At 36.9% G+C, this 21,160-nt stretch overlaps 1 protein-coding gene across 6 annotated transcripts in view; it reads left to right on the top strand.

Moving 5' to 3' along the window:
- The window catches only part of ARHGEF10 (Rho guanine nucleotide exchange factor 10), a 135,217-nt gene that overhangs the window by 93,871 nt on the left and 20,186 nt on the right, over window positions 1–21,160 (top strand). For all 6 annotated transcript variants that reach the window (XM_021392874.1, XM_021392873.1, XM_021392875.1 and 3 more), the window contains 7 exons: window positions 1,189–1,316; window positions 1,828–1,928; window positions 3,170–3,291; window positions 6,156–6,242; window positions 7,504–7,727; window positions 8,824–8,981; window positions 19,757–19,899. In XM_021392874.1, the coding sequence (XP_021248549.1) occupies window positions 1,189–1,316; window positions 1,828–1,928; window positions 3,170–3,291; window positions 6,156–6,242; window positions 7,504–7,727; window positions 8,824–8,981; window positions 19,757–19,899 (963 nt within the window). The remainder of the gene's footprint in view (window positions 1–1,188; window positions 1,317–1,827; window positions 1,929–3,169; window positions 3,292–6,155; window positions 6,243–7,503; window positions 7,728–8,823; window positions 8,982–19,756; window positions 19,900–21,160) is intronic.

Here is a 21,160-nt window from a genome sequence, read left to right as displayed (position 1 = left end):
TCTGATGAATTTTGAAAGCACTTTGCTTTGGTGTTGTTCGCATCCCTTTCATTTAGCCTTTGTTCTAGCAAATAGATGATACAGCACTCTAATGTGGAATTTCAGAATGAATTCTCCATTCCCGCATTCATAAGATCTAAAAATAATATTTTTTAAAAAAAATTGCTTTCTTCTTTGCCTTTCGTTTTATATATTCTATGTATGCTTGAGTACATTTTAAAATTCCTAACTGCCACCATAGACTGTAAGTAAATGTGTGTGTATGTGCAGGCTGAGTTTCTCTTGGAATATGCTGCCTTCAGAGTCAAGGGCATTAAGTAGAACATAAAAATTGAAGAAAATGTGTACTGTAAAGGACATTTTTGGAAGCAGTCTGGACAAAATTTCACCAGGATATGGAGGTGAATTTCAGCTGCATTGTTGGAATTAGGTGTACAACAGATACCATCGGACCTTCATCCACTAAAATCATAGAATCAAAATATACAAAACCTTTCCACTTTTGCTGCCAGTCAGAGCCAACTACACTTAAAAAACATAACATTAAATTGATGTTTCCAGATAGAGATGCATAAAATAGAGTAATTTAGATGAGCAACGAGGTCAGTTTATTTATTTTTGAAAAATACTTTAGCTTTCATAATATTCTAACAATTGTTAATTCATATGCTCTTGCATATAAATAACTTCTTATGCTTAGGGGGTTGCAACTCTTAAGCAGGTTGCAACTACACAGAGCTTCCACAGTGGCTACGTAATAAACGTTTTTGCCTCAAAGATTTGAACAAAAGCATTGACCATATGATTTATAGAGATTTCCTTGAGATTTTCTTTAGAATTTATAGATTCTCGGTACCTGTTCATTGAAATGAAGTAAATGGACTGTGCGTGCAATTGATGCAAATTTGCATTTCATAGTTTGACAAATCCTTGGGAGTGTTATATATGTATCATCAAAATCTGAATAGCGTGCAAGTAAATCGTCAGATAATATATGTTAATGATCTTTACAGATATTTTTGAAGTGTGTTTACAAATCTGTCTAAATTACCCATGATTAAAATGAGAACTAAATGAGAGCCAGATACCGGGAACTATTTGTACATAAAGGTCACCTTAATTAGCTCATTGAAAATTGGTCCGTAGATGGATGTTGATCCTTTGCTTTTTTTTCTTTTAATTTTTCAGAACTTAAACCAATCGGTAGCACATGACTGGTCCTCAGGTTTACAAAAATTGATCCTGAAAAAGGAAGATGAAATCAGAGCAGCAGATCGCTGTAGAATTCAGCTGCAGCTTCCAGGAAAACAGGATAAGTCAGTCGTAATTCTTGATTGTGAAATTTTCTAAATGGCTTTGTGTGTTAGGTAGAGATGTATCAGGGAGGATTTGGGAATCTTTAGGTCTTCCTGCTCCTCCTTCTCTACAGTTAGCCTCTGAATTGTACTCTTATGCCAAAGCATTGGCAACTTCCATGTTCCAGAACAGCACTGTAGTTTTTCTCCTGTTCCTCAACCTTAAGTTCCTGATGCAAGATAAGAGAGGAACTGCGGCAATGGCACTTGTCAGGGAATAGCCACTATTATATTAATCCACCAAGGGGGGTTGTTACCTTTTCATGTAAAGCATGAGAACAGGGACATGTGACTTATCACAGTCTGCAAGTTTCTATCGGAGCTGCGTCCTTTGTCTTAGTGTTGGAAGATAACAGAATTTTGTCCTGCTCAACCTTTCTAGCCTTATCTGAATCTTGTTCTTAGTACATTTAGAATGGCGTGTGTTTTTTGTGTGTTTTTCATTTATTTTATTTTGGTTTTTGTCTTGCAGGTCTGGGCGACCTACATTCTTTACAGCTGTATTCAATACATTTACTCCTGCCATCAAACAGTCTTGGATCAATAATTTGCAAATGGCTAAACTAGCCCTTGGTAATTCTTAGTTTCTTACACCTTACACTTCCTGTCAGGTTAAGATACGATGTATAAAATGTACAGTGTAATATCTTTTTCATAGAAAATGATTTTTTTTTTTACAAAATTCTATCTACAGGTGTTCAAATTGCAGTACAGTAGGTAATAGTGATTGTGTAATATTACAAAGTATTGATGATCTGTATGATCTGTGATAATTTCTATCTGATGCACCTAAATAAAAATGAATTAAATTACATTAAATGACAGGCAGGTGATGAAGTTACTCCATTGTATACCTATCTTTTCAGATATTACAAACTTGTCAGCCATATGCCTTTGAGGTTCAAATTTCTCAGTTGTAGCTCAAGAAATTTTAGCTAGGAAATGATAGTAAAGCTGTTGGGTTCATTTGTTTAGCTTCCTGAGCATGAAATAAACATTCATGACATTTTAATAAAATATTTCTTTAGTTGGATACATGAAACAAGTTTTTGTCTTTGGGACCAGAGTCAGTTTATTTAATATAACTTTTTAGTCTTCACTAGAGAAATTATAGATGAACAAGTCTGATCTAAGTGGGAGCAATAAAGAACGTGCTGTCCTGTGATGTTATTAGTTTCCTGTGTTTCCTCAGAGTGCCTAAGTTTCAACAGTCACCTGGGATGTAGAATGCTTAAGTTGAAACATTGAGGATATGCAAAACAGAAGGCAACTTTTGCCAGCGCTTTCTCAAAATAGGATGTTTTTATGGTGCCTCACGGGAGACAGATAAAACAACAAAAATGAAGGGAAGTTGGACATCTCTATCATTGCAGGAGGTGGATTCTTGTAATGATGATAAATAGCAGGTGGTAGCGATGTTACTTAGCTCGCAGAGAAGTGGTTGTATTTGCAGATGAAAGATTTGATAGTTCTGATGAAAGATTTGATATCATTTAAGGATTCTAAAGAGGAGGAGGCAGATGTACCATTACCTCTTTTAAAAAACTACTGACAAGATCATTAACACTTTGCTAGTATAAATTGTTGCTTTTTTGGCATTAACAATAGTTATGTAATCTACTGTATTGAATTTCTGCTCGTAGTTTTGTTATTTATTCCAACAAAAGTATCTATGACATGATTATTACTATTATTATTACTATATTATTACTAACCAATCGTAAGATAATTATTTTCCATTTCTGTAGAAAGATGTAAGCGGTTATTCAGTGAAAGTGTTGTGGGATGTTTGTTGTTTGTTCTTTCCATTACAGCGGAGGATAACCTGTTAGGTTGGTTCTGTGTAGAAGATGATGGGAATCAAATCAAAAAGGAGAAACATCCTCTCCTTGTTAGACACATGCCAGTGATGATGGCCAAGCAGCAGGAGTTTAAAGTGAGTGGAACTGATATACAAAATTACAGTTTGTTTTCTTTAGTGATGTCACTTCTAAGGAACACCGTATTGTAAATACGTCTATTAGTTCTCATCTTTTAGTTCTCTTAAGTTACTGCTAATGTACACTTTGGTGTAAGACCAGTAGCAATAGAAAGTCCAAGAGGGTCACAGGAACGCAGTATTTGAGACCTCAAAGAACCAAGTATTTAGTTTTATATGATATGGCATTTATTTTTAGGTGTAAGCTCATCACTCAAGGAAAACGATGCATTGGAAATGTGTAACAGTTTTAAATGGAGCTAGAGCAGAGCTGCAGTTTTCAGGAGCTGAAGTCTGATGGAAGTCTACAGTCTCTTGTATAACTCTTGTCATTTATATCTTACTAGACAGTTGGATTCATGTTTATTGAATATTTTCTATGTCACTGCTGGAAAAATAACCAAACTGATTTTTTTAAAGGGAATTTTAAATACTCATGTTTCCTTAGAGCCTACGTATTTGTAAGTTCTGTAGGTCTGTGCCAAGTGCCTTAAAGGCTTCATCCTCTATAATCAAGTTTCAAAAGGATCTGTTTGTTTTGAAAGGAAGGGAAGGCCACATGCCCATACAGTTGTGTAATAGTCTTTGCTATGATCACCTCAACAGGAGACAGGGTATGTCAGAGCTTGCCTGAGCTCCAAGTCAACTCTGCTAGTTTTACAGCTCCAAAGGAGACCATATAAGCCCAGCTTTCACTCCTGATGCTCTTGAGGCCTTGCTATTACTGGGTGAAATCACCTAAATATTTCTCCTGCTTTTCTGCAGCTTCAGCTGCAGTTTCGATGTAGAGGTACTGGTTTGTGTGGGAAGAGCCCTTCGCTTGGCTGATCCTGCACCTCTTAGCATACTGCTCAGACTGCCTGGTAGTACAGGGAGTCAGTAACATCCATCAGAGCAGATTTACATCATTCAGTAAAAGGCTTCTATTGAGATGGAGAGCTAAACAACCAGGATTGGACTGTGAAAAACATCGTTAGTTTTGAGTAAGACACAAAGTGACACAGAGATGTAAGAAACAACCTGAGAAGTACCTAGCCAGCAGGTTAACTTTTTCTTTCTTTAGTGATGTACTTATCTGTCACAGCTACTGTATATCACCATTACAAGTAGATAGTTTCAGCATTTGTTAAATGAGACACACTAAGACTGGCAAAGATAGCTCTTTTTTTTTTTTTTTATTTTTCTGATCTGTCTTTTATCCTTGTTTTGTATTGCTTTGGTGAATACATACCATTATTACTACTTCTAGTCACTTGGTGATGCCTGCTGACTTCAGGGAGAGTTTTGAAATTCTTTGCACTTTTGAAAATTAAATAAACTGGAAATGTAGAACTCTGAGTCATAACCACTAGTTTCCTTTTGAAAAATTAAAAGAATAACAACAAAAAAAACTCACTATAGTGAGATGATTTGCAAGATTCTGTTGAAGTAAGTTAATACTAACCAACTTGTCACCAGAATCACAAGCAATATTATGTCACTGATGTCTGAGACAAGCACATGAGTGTGAATTGTAGAGGATGTTGTCTAAAAGCATAATATCACACCTCATCAGGAACCTTTTTACTCTGTTTAAAATATATTCAAGAAATTCATAATAGCAAAGTGCTTATGTAAACTTTAAGGAGCTTTTCCATGGTTATTAGGGAAAATGAGGGAAAATAGAAATAAATCATAAAAAGGCCTTTTTTAGATCTTGTATATGTTGGTGTTTCATTTTCTGAGCTAGGATAGACTTGCATTGATCTTGAGTCAGGTGTAACTCTTGAGGAGGGGATTGGGTTGATTATTTTTATTTTTTTTTACTTTTTCCTTAAATGTCCTGGATGATAAAATCATGAGAATAGTTTGTAGTTTACTGACAGTGATGTGATAACAAGAAGTGGGAGGGAGTGAAAGTATTTTGAAGCATAGCATTAACATTCAAAATGAGTAGAACAGCTGGAGAAATAACCTGAAGAAATAAAGAGGGTGACAGTAATTAGGACAGGCACACAGTATTCTCTGGCAGAAATAAGTACCTTCACAAGTGCAGACTGAGGTGTTGATTGAGTAGAAAGTCCATAAAAGCAATTTTTAAGAGATCAACAAGGTAAGGATTGGTTAAAAATGTGATATTGTTAGAAAGAGCAAATAACCTGTGGAATGTGTACAAACAAGGTTCAGAGGAGGTAATCATTATGTAGTGTTTTACATTATAAGTATTTTACAGATCAGCTAGAACAGAGTGTTCAGTTTACCAAATTCTGTACTTTCAAATGTATGGAATTAATAGAGAGATGCCAGTTGTAAAACAGCGGTCATAAGCAAGAATTAAAAGAACTAACTAAAAAAGTTTAAAATGAGATTTAGCAAAATCATTGAATGAATTAGTGATCGTGTTCACTGAGCCTAATGAAGAGGAGACTCAGGGAGGGTCGTGACATATAGCAGCCTTATATGTGAAAGGGCATAGCTGAAGGGAAGTAATATCTGGGTGCTGAGAGGGGTAGCAGTTACATCAGGGATGACTCTGTGTTGGATGTCTGGAAAAAAAGGAATAAAATTTGAACCCTTCTGAAGCTTTTGAACAGATCAGGGAAATAATCTGTAGTCTTTAGCTTTTAACGTCTTTAAGAGTAGACAAAGAATGTGCTAGGAATGGTACACTTGCAGTTGACCCTACCTACAGGAAGCTGGATGGGCTAGATTGACTTCTTGGCCTCTGTTCTGTTGTTGTGATATCCTTAAGTGATTTCTTTAGTAATTGCAGATTAAATAAGACTGAATCTGGCATATTTTTTTTAACGTTAACTGTCTTTTGTTGGTTTGTTTGTTTGAAGATTGAATGTGCCGCTTATAATCCTGAACTGTACCTCTCCGGAGAAACGGAGTCAGATTCCTGTTCCATGGAACATGGTTTTCTTTGGGTAAGTTTAGTATTTGAAAGAGGTTTGTCTCCTCTTTCTGGAGTTGTTTTGTTTGACAATCAGCAGCATATGGATCTGAAATTATTATTTATATTATTTTTGTTTATTTATTTTATTTAAGATGGACTTCTGTGGGGATAACTAGTAAGTTTGTTTGATCTCACTGTACTCTATTTATGTGTGTATGATTGTTAGTGTTACATGGAATTAATTCAGGTGAGCACTGTTAGACGTGAATTATGTGCTACTTAAAACCATATGAGCTCACACTGTCCTTTTGTCTGCATCCATATTTAAAAAATGTTTTAGCTATAAGCAATCTGTTTAAGTGTTTATATAGGAAAATAATATTCTAGCACATTATTATGACCTAAATATGCTGATATTCTGGCAAACAACGTGACATCACCAATTTTTATTTTGTTTTTTAAATGATAAAAATTTCAGTAGGTTTTCTTGTTGCTACAAAACTGAGATTTTAAGGGACAACATTTTGGAACCCTTGAGAGTTAAAAGTTAAAAATAGTTTTTGGCAATGGTCTTTTTCAGGATGACTTGTATAATGTCTTATTGTCTTAGTTATTTGAAAACAATCATCACAAATACATGCCAATAAAGTCTTTCTACTAAAGCATAATTTTCTTTCTTCTTCTTTGCCATGTTTTTTTCATTTCATATATGCATAGAGAGTCACTGTATAAACATGTATTGGTGCTCAGGTGCACAATTTATTTTTCTACTCTTCTCAGCTTCCTAAAATACTTGAGAACTTATTGATGATATTTAGATTTGGATCAAGGAGAAGCTGAAGAACATGTATCTACAAGTTTACAAAAGGGGTGATACTGATAATCCCCCATTCTGTTACAGCAGAGCATTTATGTGTAGACATGCCACATTTCAAAGGGCAAGCTTCAACTATATTATTTATTTCAAGAGTAGCTGAGATAACTTAGAATGTTGTTTTTTAAAATAACGTCTTGCACAGCTTCTTGCTGTAATTGCAATACATTCTGTATGTACATGTCAGAATAGGCCATAATATTTCTCCTTTCAAAAAAAAAAAGTTTCTGTGAGGATACAGGGGAATTCTGTGTTCTTATGTTTTAAAACATATTATGAGGTGAATTATTTTCATGTTCAGCTTGAGATGCGCTCTTTAACTTTCCAGTATTCCTCTGTGTTAATGCTGCTCCTGCTGGAGACAGTTATCAGTCTTTGTCTATTTTTCTTATTTTTATTTTTTCTCTTTCCAATTCAGATTGGCAGTTGTACTAATCAGATGGGCCAGATTGCAATAGTCTCATTTCAGAGCTCTGGCCCTAAGGTTATTGAGTGCTTCAATGTGGAATCACGGATTCTCTGCATGGTCTACATACCAGAGGAAGAGAAAATAAAAGAGATGAATATGTCTTTCAACTCTGAAAATGTTCCTACAAAAGCTTCTAATGTGCCTACTATTTGCCTTGGCATGGAAGAAGGAAGGTGATTCTCATTTTTAGCATACTGTGTATGATTTATTCATTAGCTTTATTATTCTATAGCAAAAATTTGAGTTACTTCCTAGAAAATGTTTTTTTCTTTAAAATGACCTCAACTTATCATTTCCATCTAAATCCACCTAAAGAAGAACTATACTCTGAGTGATTTTAAAATACACTGTGTATTATTTAAAATAAAAATAAAACCTATACTTAATGAAAGAAGCTTAAGTCATCATACAACATGTCTGAACAATATAAATATTATTTTTGTAATGCTACAGCATAATTTTTAAGTATTGGAAAGTTTTTTTTAAATGGGAGAAGTGTTAAATGAGGAACCCATTAACCTCCTACAGTGTGCAGGATTTGTCATGCAAATAAATACTATTGTTTTTTATTGTTGACATGAATTATTTTGCTTTGGTTGAACTGATGGCCTTACAGAGTCGTGACTCAATTGAAAAAAGCTGTATTTTCTAAAATTGTAACTCAGTAAGTGAACAAATCTTGCCTTGACTCATGAGGGCATAAGTATACAACATTATGCAATTTCTATAGGGGTTTCCAATTGCTGTAAATGAAGGAGAAAAAAAATCTGTGTAAGGAAAATGCTACGTTTCTAACAATTCCAAAATCTAGTTGCAGTAATTGTCTTTGCATGTGAGGCACAGTTAATTGTAGGTTTAATTATTCAATATTACTATCATACCCATGGTGACAATCTGTAAGAATTTTAAATCCAATTGTCTTTCTTTGCTTTTCCTTAGTTATATGAGTAATACTTAATCCTTTTTTTTTCTTTCTAACCAATGGGAAGTTTTAGGCAGACTTGCAAAAGGAGCTTTCAGCACAATTCTGTGTTCCTTTCTTGAAGAAATGCTTCTCCATTTTTTTTCCCTATACTTCCAGTGTCATTGTTAAGTCATTGCAAATTATCTACTTAGATATTCTGAAGGGTCAAGATAGTTCTTTCCATATTTGTCTTTCTGTGAGCAGAAGGAGAAAACATTTTTCCCCAGCATTTTGTTACAAATCTCTCTAGTGAACATTCTGTTAAGAATTTTGCAGACTTACTTTTTTCTTGTTTCTTTTTGTAGCATTTCTATTTACAAAAGTTGCCAGGGCTCAAAGAAAATTCGACTTCAACACTTCTTCACTCCTGAAAAATCAACTGTCATGAGCTTGACATATATGTCACAATACTTGTTTGCTGGCTTGGTAAATGGAAACATTGCAATCTACACAAAAGCAGAAGGTAATGTGGTGATACGATTCAATAACATCCTGAGGAACTCGCATGTCAGTATATTTTGGCAGAAATAGTTTTCCATGATTATATTTTCCCTCTCTGTACAAGTTCTGTTCTAAAGTTACTTACAATTACAGGGGAAAAAATAGATTCTGAATTATTTTGTTTTCACACTTTCATTTCTCATTTTGAAAGATACTAGATAATTTGATACTGTTCTATTTTTTTTTATTTGCTACTGTAAAATACGTTATATGAGAACTGATCTGTGCCCCAGTTTAAACCCACAAGTATTTAATATCACGGAAGTCCAGAAGTGTATGTGATAACAGACAGTTTACTGTACTTTACATAACACTATGCTAATTCCACTCTACTTCCTGATAGCTGTGTTTTGAAACACAAATTCCCTATGGGTAGAGATTTCTGTATATCTCATTTGAAATGATGACTCAATTTTTATTTAACAGATATAAATGTTTCCTTTGTGTGCATCTCATGTATTTCATAGTAGAACTCCTTCTTCGTTGTCAGTTATTCTCTGTCTAGCTAAATAATTGGCTAAAATAATCTAAGTGAAGGAAAATCCCAGATAATAGATCTGAACCAGACCTGGCTTCTTCAGAGCTGGTGTGCATGTTTGTCTGTGCTCTTCCTCATGTCTCGTGAACTTTCCCACAGTACTGCATACATCAACAGATCAGCTCTAAAGCAGTGGGATTTTATTCAGTCTGAAACATGAGTTTCTAGGTAGCTCTAAGCAAAGTGAGAGACAGAGACACTTGGCAAAGTACAAAGCTGGCACTACTGACCAGTGAGTCCTTGCCAGCCTCCAACTGGAGAGGCAGGTTTGGTGTCTGGAATCTGTGGAACAAACGATACATCACTTTCATGAAGACTTAGCTTGGGAAAAGTAAAGGGTATGGTTTTTTTTTCTGGGTTGTTTTTTTTTTTTTTTTTCCAAGCAACAAAGAATCTGAAAGATGTGTTGAGAAAGAGATTTTCCTTCACTAGTTGCCATCTTCAATACAGTGGATTTCCTCTTGAGCTGTCTGAAATCAGACATTACATTTTAGACTCTTAATTTTTTTTCCCCACTAAACAGCACATTTCTCCTTGTTTTGGGGTCACGGGAGAAGACCTTGATCGCACTCTCACAGCATCATTTTTGATGTATCAGTTTCTGTGCCTGTCTGGGGTAGAAGGTTGAACTCCCATCTTCTCTGAGAGGGATGAGTGCATTTGCTGTCACTTGACCACTTGAAAAACATGAGTGGCATTCTTAGCAGCGTAGGTAAGAAAGAATGCATGGGCTTGCTTATCTGCAGAGGCAGTTAAAAATGGATCAAAGCTGTTAATGAGACAGAATTATATTATGAACTGGCGGTTATGTTGTATTCACGAGGGTCACAGTGTCCTCTTCCTCTAAGGCACCAGTCTGTGTGGCTGAATATTCTAGGAACTCATCACATTCTGTTTCAGGATAGCTGAAGCTCTGAGATGGGAAACACACGTTCATTTTTTTTTTCTTTTTTTTTTCTGACTCATCTTGTAGTGTTTTCCTGTGCAGTTTGGTCTGTGTTTGTTGTATTTCAGTCTTTCATGCTTCATGAAAGTAGTCCAAATCTACTGCTCCCATATTAGCATTCGTATTCCTTGTGGCTTGCTGTGGTCATGTGATCCTTCAGCCCCGAAGGGGTGTTTTTATTAGCACTGACCTATTTTACCAAACAAAGGAATCTGAGCAGTGAAATAGGATGGACAGAGAATGCAGCCTAATAGAAGCTTTGTGCAATTCGTCAGTGTTGTCTTCTTTTCTGCAGAGGGGGTTACATTCCAACCATATACAAACCAACTTGTTCTTTGGCATGTCAGTGTAAGGAAAATTTAAAAGTGAAAGTGAAATATAGCCAACTGCATTATGAGACATCCTGATATGAAGCCACATTCAGAGAAGGACAAATGCTGTGTGATGCACGGGCAAATTAGTTGTGCAGCCTATTGTGGTACTCTATGAATAAAAGGGAGTAAGTAATCTTCCAGGGTGAAATCCATCTGCCAGTTTCTATTAGAATTGTAATCCACGTTTCTTCCTCTATAAATAAAATGTGGAGGGATCAGTTCGTTCGCCGAAGTTCAGTGCTCATATGTACAAAGATCCACGCTTTCTGTTATTCAATGTTCAGTAGCCAAATAACTGCTTGCTCGTGGCTTTTTTAGATGGCTTATTATATGTAAACATCCAGCTTGATTAGAAATAGCAGGTGTTCTCTTCTGACCTTCTTCACAAGAGAGCTTTGTCCAGTTGATATCACCCAGAGTGCTCTCTGGCTACAGAGAAGCTTTGTCTTGAAGTAATTTAAAGTGGGTCCTAAAAGACACGTATGGTAAACTCAGGAACACCTGCTGTGTTAGTGGGAAAGATGAAGGTTCACACTGTGACTTCTGTTATGGAGGGCAATCATGTTTACTCAGACAACTCTGTATTGGTGTGCTTGTACTTACTAGTTAGAAAGGATTGAACCTAAATGTATTCAAACAAATTAGAACGCAAAGTTAATGGGCACTGATATCTTAAAATCTGTTAAGTTCCTAAATGTGAGCTAACATTGAAGATCAGTGAAAATATCAGAGGGGAAATAGAATGTAGGTTCAACCAACTAGGATCATCTAGTATTTTGATCCTGGAAATAGGAGCCTTAATAATTATCCCTGGTACTCCTTAATGTTTTATGAGTGAGAAAACTAATTGGAGGAACCAGAAAACTGCTAGTGCATTAAATGTTTATATAAGAATGGTGGTGATGTGGGCTGTAAAGTTTATCTGACACTTTGCATTTGAGAACTTGTTTACAGGGCTAGTAACTGTGTGGTTATCATTCTGAAATACTGTGTGTCCAGTGTTTGCTTCGGGCCAAACTATTAGGAATACGTCCAGGAAAAACACTTCTAAATGAGGTTCAGGAGAAAGTACATTGTATTGCAGTTGGACTTGATGATCTTGAAGGTCCTTTCCAACCTGAGCAATTCTATGATTCTATGATTCTATTGTCTCTGTTTAGAACAAACAAAAAAAAAAAGGTAAAAAAAAAAAAGTAACAAAAACCCCTTTGTGATGATTGCAGACAGCCCAGCAGATCTGTTTTCTGAGTGACATAATAGCAAAAAAGGTCAGCACATGTTTGACTTCCATTCACAAAAGTATCTTAGGAAAAGGAAATCACAATCCTTATGAAATGTACATATATTGTTTCTGGTATACTGTTGTCAGTTCCAGGTACTTCCTTTCTTTGTGACAGTGATATACGTTTCCTTCCCATGAAGTTCCTATAAAGAATATGAAGAGAAACAGGAAAAAGAAATAAAAACTCAGAATGATTATGCCAAAGACTATAACGTTGTATAGTATAACATACTCATAACATTACTGGTAACATATCAGTCATCTCAGAAAGAATTTGGTTGAGAGAACATGCAATAGAAAGGCTTGCTGCTTTGATTACAGTGCCTAATTTCTGGGCATACAGTTGCAGTTTGTAGCCTCTCACCTGCATATGCTACACTTGCAGCAAGCCCTTGTGTGCGCAACACAAAAAATGTAATTCAAAGCACTTGGCATGCGTAGAGATACTTCTGCTCTGCTCAGCACTGATGAAACCGTACTTGGAGTACTGTGTCCGGTTCAGGAACCCCAGTGAAAGACAGACTCTTTCTGCAGGAAAGAGTCCAGTAAAGGGTGTGGAGATTATGAGAGTTGAAAATCTTCAGCCTGCGGAACAGAAGGGTCAGAGGGGATGCTATCAATTTATATAAATACCTGAAGGAAAGGTGCAAAAAGGATGCAGCCAGGCTCCTTTCAGTGATGCCCAGGGACATGACAAGAAGCAAGAAGCAATTGAATGCCTGAATGTCAGTAAACTGCTTTTTACTTTGTGTTTTATGGAGCACTGGCATGGGTTGCCCAGAGAGGCTGTGGAGTCTCTTCCCTGGAGATCTTCCAAAGCCACCTGGATGTGCTCCTGGGCACCCTGCCCTGGGCATCACTGCTTGAGCAGGGGTTGGGCTTGACATGCTCCAACCTCATTCTCTGAGTAGTGTCCACACAAGCCAATGAGGAATTGAAACGTGGTGTTTCTTAATGTCATCCTTCTTCCAGGTGCTGCTGAGCTAGAGAAGTGCCAATCTCCACTTGTGATTCACAGTGCAGAGCTCGCATCTATAATCAGTTTCTTAACCTGAGGATGAATCTTTTTTTTAAATAAAAAAAGAAACAGGATAGGAGAAAGAAGATGTGTAGTCTCTCATACAGTATCCTAGTGGCTAAGGTACTAGACCCTCAACTGAAGAAATCTCTATTTTACCAAAGGATTATTTAATACATAAACTTTTGCTCTGTTGCCCTCTCACCCAGTCTTTTAATATTTTATTTTAAAAGCTGCTCAGCTCTGACGTGAAGAACTGACTGGGAGCGTTGCCAATTCCATTTCGAGTGGCCCTCACCCAGGTGACTAGAGGTCTATTCTGGAAGTCAGAAGATGCTTGATTTGAGTTGTCTTTTGCCATAGAGAGAACTGAGTTCACACATCCATAAGAGGAAGCTTCTTATATATTTTAATGAAAGCGGTGTTTGCCAGTAGACTTTTCAGAGCCTATTCCTGTATGTATATGCTGCTAGGCTCTGGCTCTGGGGTTTAAGAAATGAATGAAAGCTCTGCTTTGAGAATTATAATTGAATTTAAATGTGCTATGAGAACAAAGACTGAGGTAGTTCTGGCTATGCACAGGGCAGAATTTCACATTTTTTAGATAGACCTTACTGGTAACAAATGAAGGCAGCTCTGAAGTTATTTGAGAGTTTTGGTGACTTAGCTGAGGCCTCAGAACACTCATCAGTGACGCATTGAGAAGATTAATAGCAAGGGAAAGGAACAAAATTAAAAGGAAGTGTAAAACATTTAAGAGAGGGCAGATCATTTCATTGGCAAGATGGATGTCTTCCCAAATTGAAGAATGTACATATACTTTGACAAATGCGAGAGAGGGTGAATAGTGGAAAGATGCCAGACTTCAGGGCTTGGGTGGGTCTGTGCACTGTTGTGATGTGTCTGGAGAGTGCAGTTCTGGCATGTGAGGTAGAACTGATGTTCTGGTATTGCTATGAAAAGTAAGGAATTGTACTAAGCTGTTAGAGAAAAGCAGTGGTACTGAAAAAGAAACTAATACTGTTGTCTTGACTGTGTCATTGCTGTTAGCATCATTTCCTAATACTTGCTATCAGAAATATGTTGACATTGTTTGTCTTGTTTGCATATCTCATGCTGGGGCTTCCAGTGCCACTCCTATCTGTAATTTTAGGTAGGGTTCTATCAGCTGCATAGCACGAAGAATTTATTGCATATCTAGGAAAAATCAACTGCTTCATGTGTAGCACAGAACTTTCCTATTTACACCTTGTTTAGAAGAGCAGACCTGGATTCTTCAGCCTATTTCCATGCACTAAGAAATGTACTAAACTTCTTTTTAGCTCTGTAGCTACCATCGTACTCCTCAGTAGTGCTGGTTTATGTACCATGTGATGGAAAAAATGTTTGTGCTCCACTGCACAAATTAACCAACAACCGCTGTTCCCAGGGCTGTGCTGGCAGCTCTGTCGAAATCAATAGTGCTGCTAAACAAGAGAGGAAGTTACCAACAAAAAAAGTGTGTGCAGATCAGCTCTACTGAAAGCATAAAAGAAGGGAAAGCTACTACAAACTCTGAAAAGGCTTTCTGAGGAGGTAAATTTTATCACGTAATCCTGTGAAGACTTGAAAGCACCAACAAATTACAAAAATATTAAATGATTTCAGAGATATGTTATGAGCTTAAGATATCTTACTTTGATGCAGCTGAGCAGCCTGATATGGACATTGTAGGATACTCTTCAGTGCTGGAATGTAAACTATGGCACAGTGGAAAAATATAATTTTCAGAGGATATTATAAACAATGACATAACATATATTGGTGTGTAGGTACAATGGTGCTTAAAACTGTCCTCATGTATTAAATTTTCATCCAAGATGCAAATATCAGAAATTATAACATCTTATTTATAGAGACCCCTATATTTGATTTCTGTATTTGACCCTGTACTCTGGGTTTGAAGGCACCTCTTGTTCTGGCAAATAACTATGCCTGTAGTCCATACTGATGACTGTGTTCTATTGCAGTAAAGTTTATAAAGACTGCCATAGACTGCCATCTCACTCGTATGAGCTGTTTATCTGTAATAATAGATACCTGCTTTGATGCAATCGGTTTAATATCTGTGTCCACTAAATCTCACAAATACAATTTTATTTATGTATAGTTAATACTTTCACAGACTTTTCTCAAAGAGCAGAAGGAAAACTCCTATCTCTTTTCCCCCTGTTTCTTCCCACTTCCACAGATGTCAGGCCTTGATTTTTCTACACACAGACAAGCCTCTGGATATAGGATGTATGTACTGCGTATTGTCTCTCTACAGTATCTGTGTACTTACCGTGTAGGTAAAAGAAGAGATTGTTGCTTCTCAGTATAATAGAGGCAGGGGAAATCCAGAAAATCTACTTAAAATTAAAACAGTTATTATTTAGAGAACAGAAAGAAGATATTGGTAGAGCAGAATTTTAAGCCACATTTCTTTGGGCACTCTTACAGGCATTCTACAGCCAGGTTTCTGTGAGCTGCAATGTATACATCTCCATCACTTATTTTTCTTTTGATCAGTTGATGCTTTTCACAAAACAGTTTGGAAAACTCTACAAGAAGTCACACTGGGCTCCTTGGTCTGCCTTTATCCTATTGTGTGCTTTAATTTTTTGCTGATAAAATTTTATTTCAGCTACTCTTTCTTGCTTCTTTCTGTTCGTTATTTTTTTATTATTATTTTCCTTACAGGGAAATCAATATATGAATTGAGAGACTAACCAAATATTTATAATGTCTAATGAAGCCTTTTCATATCTTGTGCAAGGGCTGCACCCAATTTTAGGTGATAAGTAGTGCCACTTAAGCTGTTGCACTGTGTCTGGAACCTGCAGCTATTTACACAAGTAGAGATATTTTTTTTTCACTTAGATTTTAGAAGCAGTGAAATTTGTATCAAAAGGTAACATAAAAAAAAGCCAACATTAAACATGAAGTCTGTGCAGGCAGGTATTGAATAGAGCCTGGTGAGATCTGGAGGGAGAGGCAGAGAGTGCGGTTTTGACAGTCTTGAAAGAATTTATGAACTAGATTAAGACTTGTTAAGTAATTTTGGCTACGGAGGGAAAAAAAAATCTTGGTCAGCAAAATAAAGTCCTGACCTTGCTTTTAGCTGGGAGCTTGTGGTTAAAGCATTCACAGAAGCGTGCTGGATTACCAGACTTAATCCCTTGCCTTGCTTGAGAGGATTAGTACCCATGCTTCCAATTCTCAAGAGATTTCCATTTCCCTGGCCACCACAAAATAAGGAGAGAAGCACTGCTTGATTTCTCCTTCTGGTGTCATCCCACTTTGTATGATTAATTAAGCATTAATTGTGGCGGGGACCAGAACACAGCTCATTTAAGTACTGTGCTCGTTACCAGACTAGAGTGTCTTCCCCATGCCCTCTTTTTCCCTCATCTGTCTCAGCTGCTGTCTGATCAGGAGAACAGCGATGGCTGCAGAAAGAAATAAGAGTACAACAGAATGTCCTTATTACATGGTGATGTTTTGTGGGTATCATGATACTGAGCTCCAGATTTTTCCCAGTGTGATATCAAGTGGGATTGCCTTTTCTTTGCGTAAAGTCGTGTAACACAGAAGAATTCTGGTCTCTGTCTGAACTTTTTCCATTCTTTTTCCATTCTGAAATCTTAATACTAACTGGGTTGACAAGTGTTGTGTTGATGGTACCACCTGAAAATACTGTTGTGAGAAGTGAGTTTTGATGTACATTTGTCAAATCAAATATCTACACATTGGTACTCATCGGTGACATTGAACTCCACCTTCTTACCATGTAGAAAATTGTTTTAGGAATGTTATTTCAAAATTGACATCCACCTGACACCAGTACTGATTATCCTTTTCATTCAGACTGCAACAAATGCTAGATAATGATTTTTAAAAAGACTAGATCAAAATGAATAAAGTAACTTAATGTTCAGCTGAGGAGTTGCACAGAATTTGAGGGCATTAAGATCTACAATCAAAAAATGCCTTAGGTGAATGAAATGAAATTTAAACAAAATTGAAATTTCAGAATGAGGTTGAGATCCTGAAAATGCCTGCTCACTTGTTCCTTAAGAATCAGCAATGCTTTAAGTATAGATTAATGACTGAATGTGTTTAAGAACCGCTGAGTTCAATCAACAGTTTTGTCTGTACATTAATGTGGTGTTGAGGGTGGAAGCTGGAACTACAGGAGAAAAAGAGAACTTCTTGCTTAGCATGCTTGCTCTCTGTCCAAATCCACAGTCTTTATCCTTCAGAAGAGGCAATACGAATATATGGGAGTTATGCTTGTTTTATCCCTAAAAAGGAAATCTGAGGGTTCTATCTATATCTACTAGGTGCTGCAGCAGCTTCTTTAAGTATATCTTAGGCAATGAGAACCAGGATAAACACGCGTGTACAACTTCATTCTTGGAAGGTTTTGCACTTAACAGCATTCACAGGGTGTGGGCAGCCTGCAATTAAGAATTTAATTTGAGAGTAATGTGGTTGCTATCAAATGCAAACTTTTCCAGAAGTTCGTTTATTACTAATGGTACACATGAGTCATGGAGATTGAGTGACTTTGACATTGCTGGGAGAGCTCGCAGGCCAATAATTGGAAACATGCTTCCCTCTTGCAAACTGAAATCATGAAAATGATTTTGACAGTCTGAAACTAAATGCCATTTTTCACAAAGATGCTTTAAGAACACAGCCACATCCTGAGAATGACTCAGTGAAGACTATATAATGCAGATGGCAGAAGCAATAAGAAGTACTCCAAGGCAGAGACATCATTATTGCTGTTACCACTGTTATTGTGAAGCAGTAGATTTGGTACTCCTTCACATAAGCAGATAATAAAAGGTGGAATTGTTACATTAAAAAAAAGGGTGCTGAAGTGCTTGCCTAAAGATATGCTTACCTGGGTCTCGTAAATCAGAATTTAAGTGGATTTTGAGTTCAAACCACTGTAAGTAATTTAATGTAAACAACATTTCCACAGTTTTTGTAGAAATAGGGCTTTCAAGGGAGGAATTGGGGCCTTTTAATCTCAAGATAAAAACAGATGCATCAACAGATTTTGATACTAAATAAAGGACAGAAGGTAGGATTTGAGATTGCTCAGTGAGTTTGTGCAACAGAAATAAACTCATAAAAGTATTAAAATAATTATTCTGTTTAGTATATAAAAATTTGCACATGAAAGATGCATGTCCCTAGGTGTTAAATTTGGAAAGAATAATCTGCTCATTCTCGTTGCAAAGAGATGTCAAGTGGAAGTGACCACATTGGTAAGTGCTGGCATGCAGCTTTTATTAGAAGGTCTCTGAAAAACTGATCCTGCAGCATGTACGTGCACGGTGTAATTTGGACCTGTTAAATGCTCAGAAATTTTCTGTGTATAGAAAATACCATAGATTATTGCTGGAGGGATGTTGAGGTTTAACCCAGCAGAGACTGCTAAACACCGCACAGCTGTTCACTGATGGGGAGAAAACTTAAAAGTGCAAGGATTTGTGGGTAGAGATAAGGACAAAGAAAAGGAAAAACAAACAAAAAGAATAAGCAGAACCGACTGATGCATAACTAGTCCCCGAGCAGCGGCAGCGCACACCTTGGCCAGCCCCCCCAGTTCAGCATGACACCATCTGTTGTGGAATATCCCTTTGGTCAGTCTGGGTCAGCTGTCCGAGTTCCGTCCCCTCCCAGCTCCTTGTGCACCCTCAGTCCCCTCACTGGGGGCTGCACCAGAAGCTGAAACATCCTTGGCTCTGTGCAGCACTGCTCTGCAACAACTGAAACATCTCTGGATTGTTAACGTTACTCCCATCCTAAATCCAGAACGTGAAGAAAATCAACTCTACTCCAGCCAAAACCAGGACAGGGGAGTAATGGAAAAAGTGAGAACATGGCACAGCATTCAGTTGAAATTAAAACAACTACTACTACCAAAACAAATAAACAGGCCCCCTCCCCCCTCCTTATTGTATGAAGCATCTAGTAGCAGAAAGTCCATTCCATCAGTGTGGAGAGTTAGAGAGCTATTGGAGCTCATTAGAACCTACCATAAAAAAACTGATTGGCTACTTTTCACATGAAATGAGATTCTGTCCCATTGGAAGTTGATTTATCCTGAAATAGTTTGCTTCTGAGCTCCTTCTGAGCTGGAGAATACTGCATCAGCTGTGGCTTTCTGACTACATTTTCTCTGGGAAGAAAAGCAGATAGATGAGAACAGCAGTGTGGGATTCCTTGTTTATCAATAATCCTGATAAAAATGGTTCACTTAACAAATACATGAGCATTTTTCCCCATTACTGTTATATTGCCTTTACAAACTTTCTATGAATTAAATAAAAATTAAGCAGATGTAAATCAGAGTGCAGCTTGAAGTGGCCATTCACAGAGATCTGAATAGTAGGCTCTGATATCACTACGTCCATTCTTTGTAAAACTGTTTGTGCAGCTTCTTTTCTAGGTGCTCCTTGATCAGTGCTGTCAGAAGTATTTTAAAACATGGATAGCGATTTTATTGTGTACAAACTTTCTTATTCTTTTTTCTTAAAGATGGAACGTGGAACACGGAACCTCAGAAGACAGTTAAACTGGGGGTTCTGCCTGTTAGAAGTCTGCTTGTGATGGAAGATACCATTTGGGCTGCATGTGGTGGACAAATTTTTATAATCAGCACAGTGACTCATTTTATAGAGGTAATGCTTTTAAAAATAATTATCATTCACGTCCTATGCCATGCTGCAAGGTATAAGTGATAAAATGTAGTCATTAAAATCTCTTTTAAGAGGCTTCAAGATTTAGGAAGCTTTTCATGAACTATGGTTTCAGTTCTGTTAAATCCCACTCTCTGCAGTCTGAAATTCTGCTGTGATATTCTTTGCCGTTGCCTGATTACATGTAGATTTGCTTCTATTTCCCCACCATGGTTTCCATAAAGTACTTGTAGGGTATTTGGGAGGTTTGCTTAAAAATGAGGTTAGAGGGAAAGGCAGCAAAGAAGCAGCCTGTAGGAATTGCCTGTTAATTACAGAAGGCTTTAATTAAGAGAGACTGCATAGTTGGATGTGACATCTACTTTGTTGATATAATTTGAATCAGTTTTGGTTTTCAGTGGCCTACAGAAATGTTCTTGATGAAGAAGAACAGAGGAATGTTAAGGATTCAAACTCATGTTTACAACTGCATTTTCCAAAAGGTGCAAGACCTTAACTTCCATTAAAATTTCAGTACTATACCAAATAACATCTTAGTGGCCTAAAGCTTATTTTATGAAATATGAGGAATTGAAACCTCTCCTTCAATCTGTGATAGAATTACAGCGAGTACCATGATGTTTACAGCCATGAAATTCATTCAAACAGGAATCAGTGTGAGATCACGGCCTCCTTCATTGTGTGCTTTGTTTGTTTCATTGATGATCATGTTTTCTCCCACCAAGTGTCTGTTTAGTACAATTGATTCTGTGAGTCATTGTCATGGGTTTGCAGGGAAATAGTGAATGTTCTAATTTCTTCTTGTTTTTTATCTGGGCTTTCTGGGTGACTCGTTTCATCTAAGTTGAAGTTTGAATCTTATGTTTTCTTCCTTTGTTTTTTCTCTAATTCTTGTTTTGTTGCTAGCTTGGGTATTATGATAACGGAAGGATTTTGAAAGAGTGATTTGGACAGGTACTTGTGATGGACTTCCAGCTACCTTAATTGGGAGAGTGGAGTAGTCTCTGGGACACTTAGAATTACTGTCCTAAACACTTCTGTGATGATTCTCTCTGATCCTCACTGAAAAATACATAGCAACAGTAGTAGAGCACAATCAGATTGTTCCTGAATTTGGTTATATAAGGCCAAAACACTGTAAATAAGTTTGGTAGTTCTCACCCAATTCAGTAATAAAATTCTTCATAGATGTTTTTTGGGTGAAGTTTGGATTATGCTGTGCAGTTTTGGCACAGCAGAACAA

Source organism: Numida meleagris, chromosome 3, assembly GCF_002078875.1.
Source record: "Numida meleagris isolate 19003 breed g44 Domestic line chromosome 3, NumMel1.0, whole genome shotgun sequence".
NCBI lineage: Eukaryota > Metazoa > Chordata > Aves > Galliformes > Numididae > Numida > Numida meleagris.
Note: the sequence above shows the minus strand (reverse complement) of the source record. Positions and strands in the feature narration are given on the sequence as shown.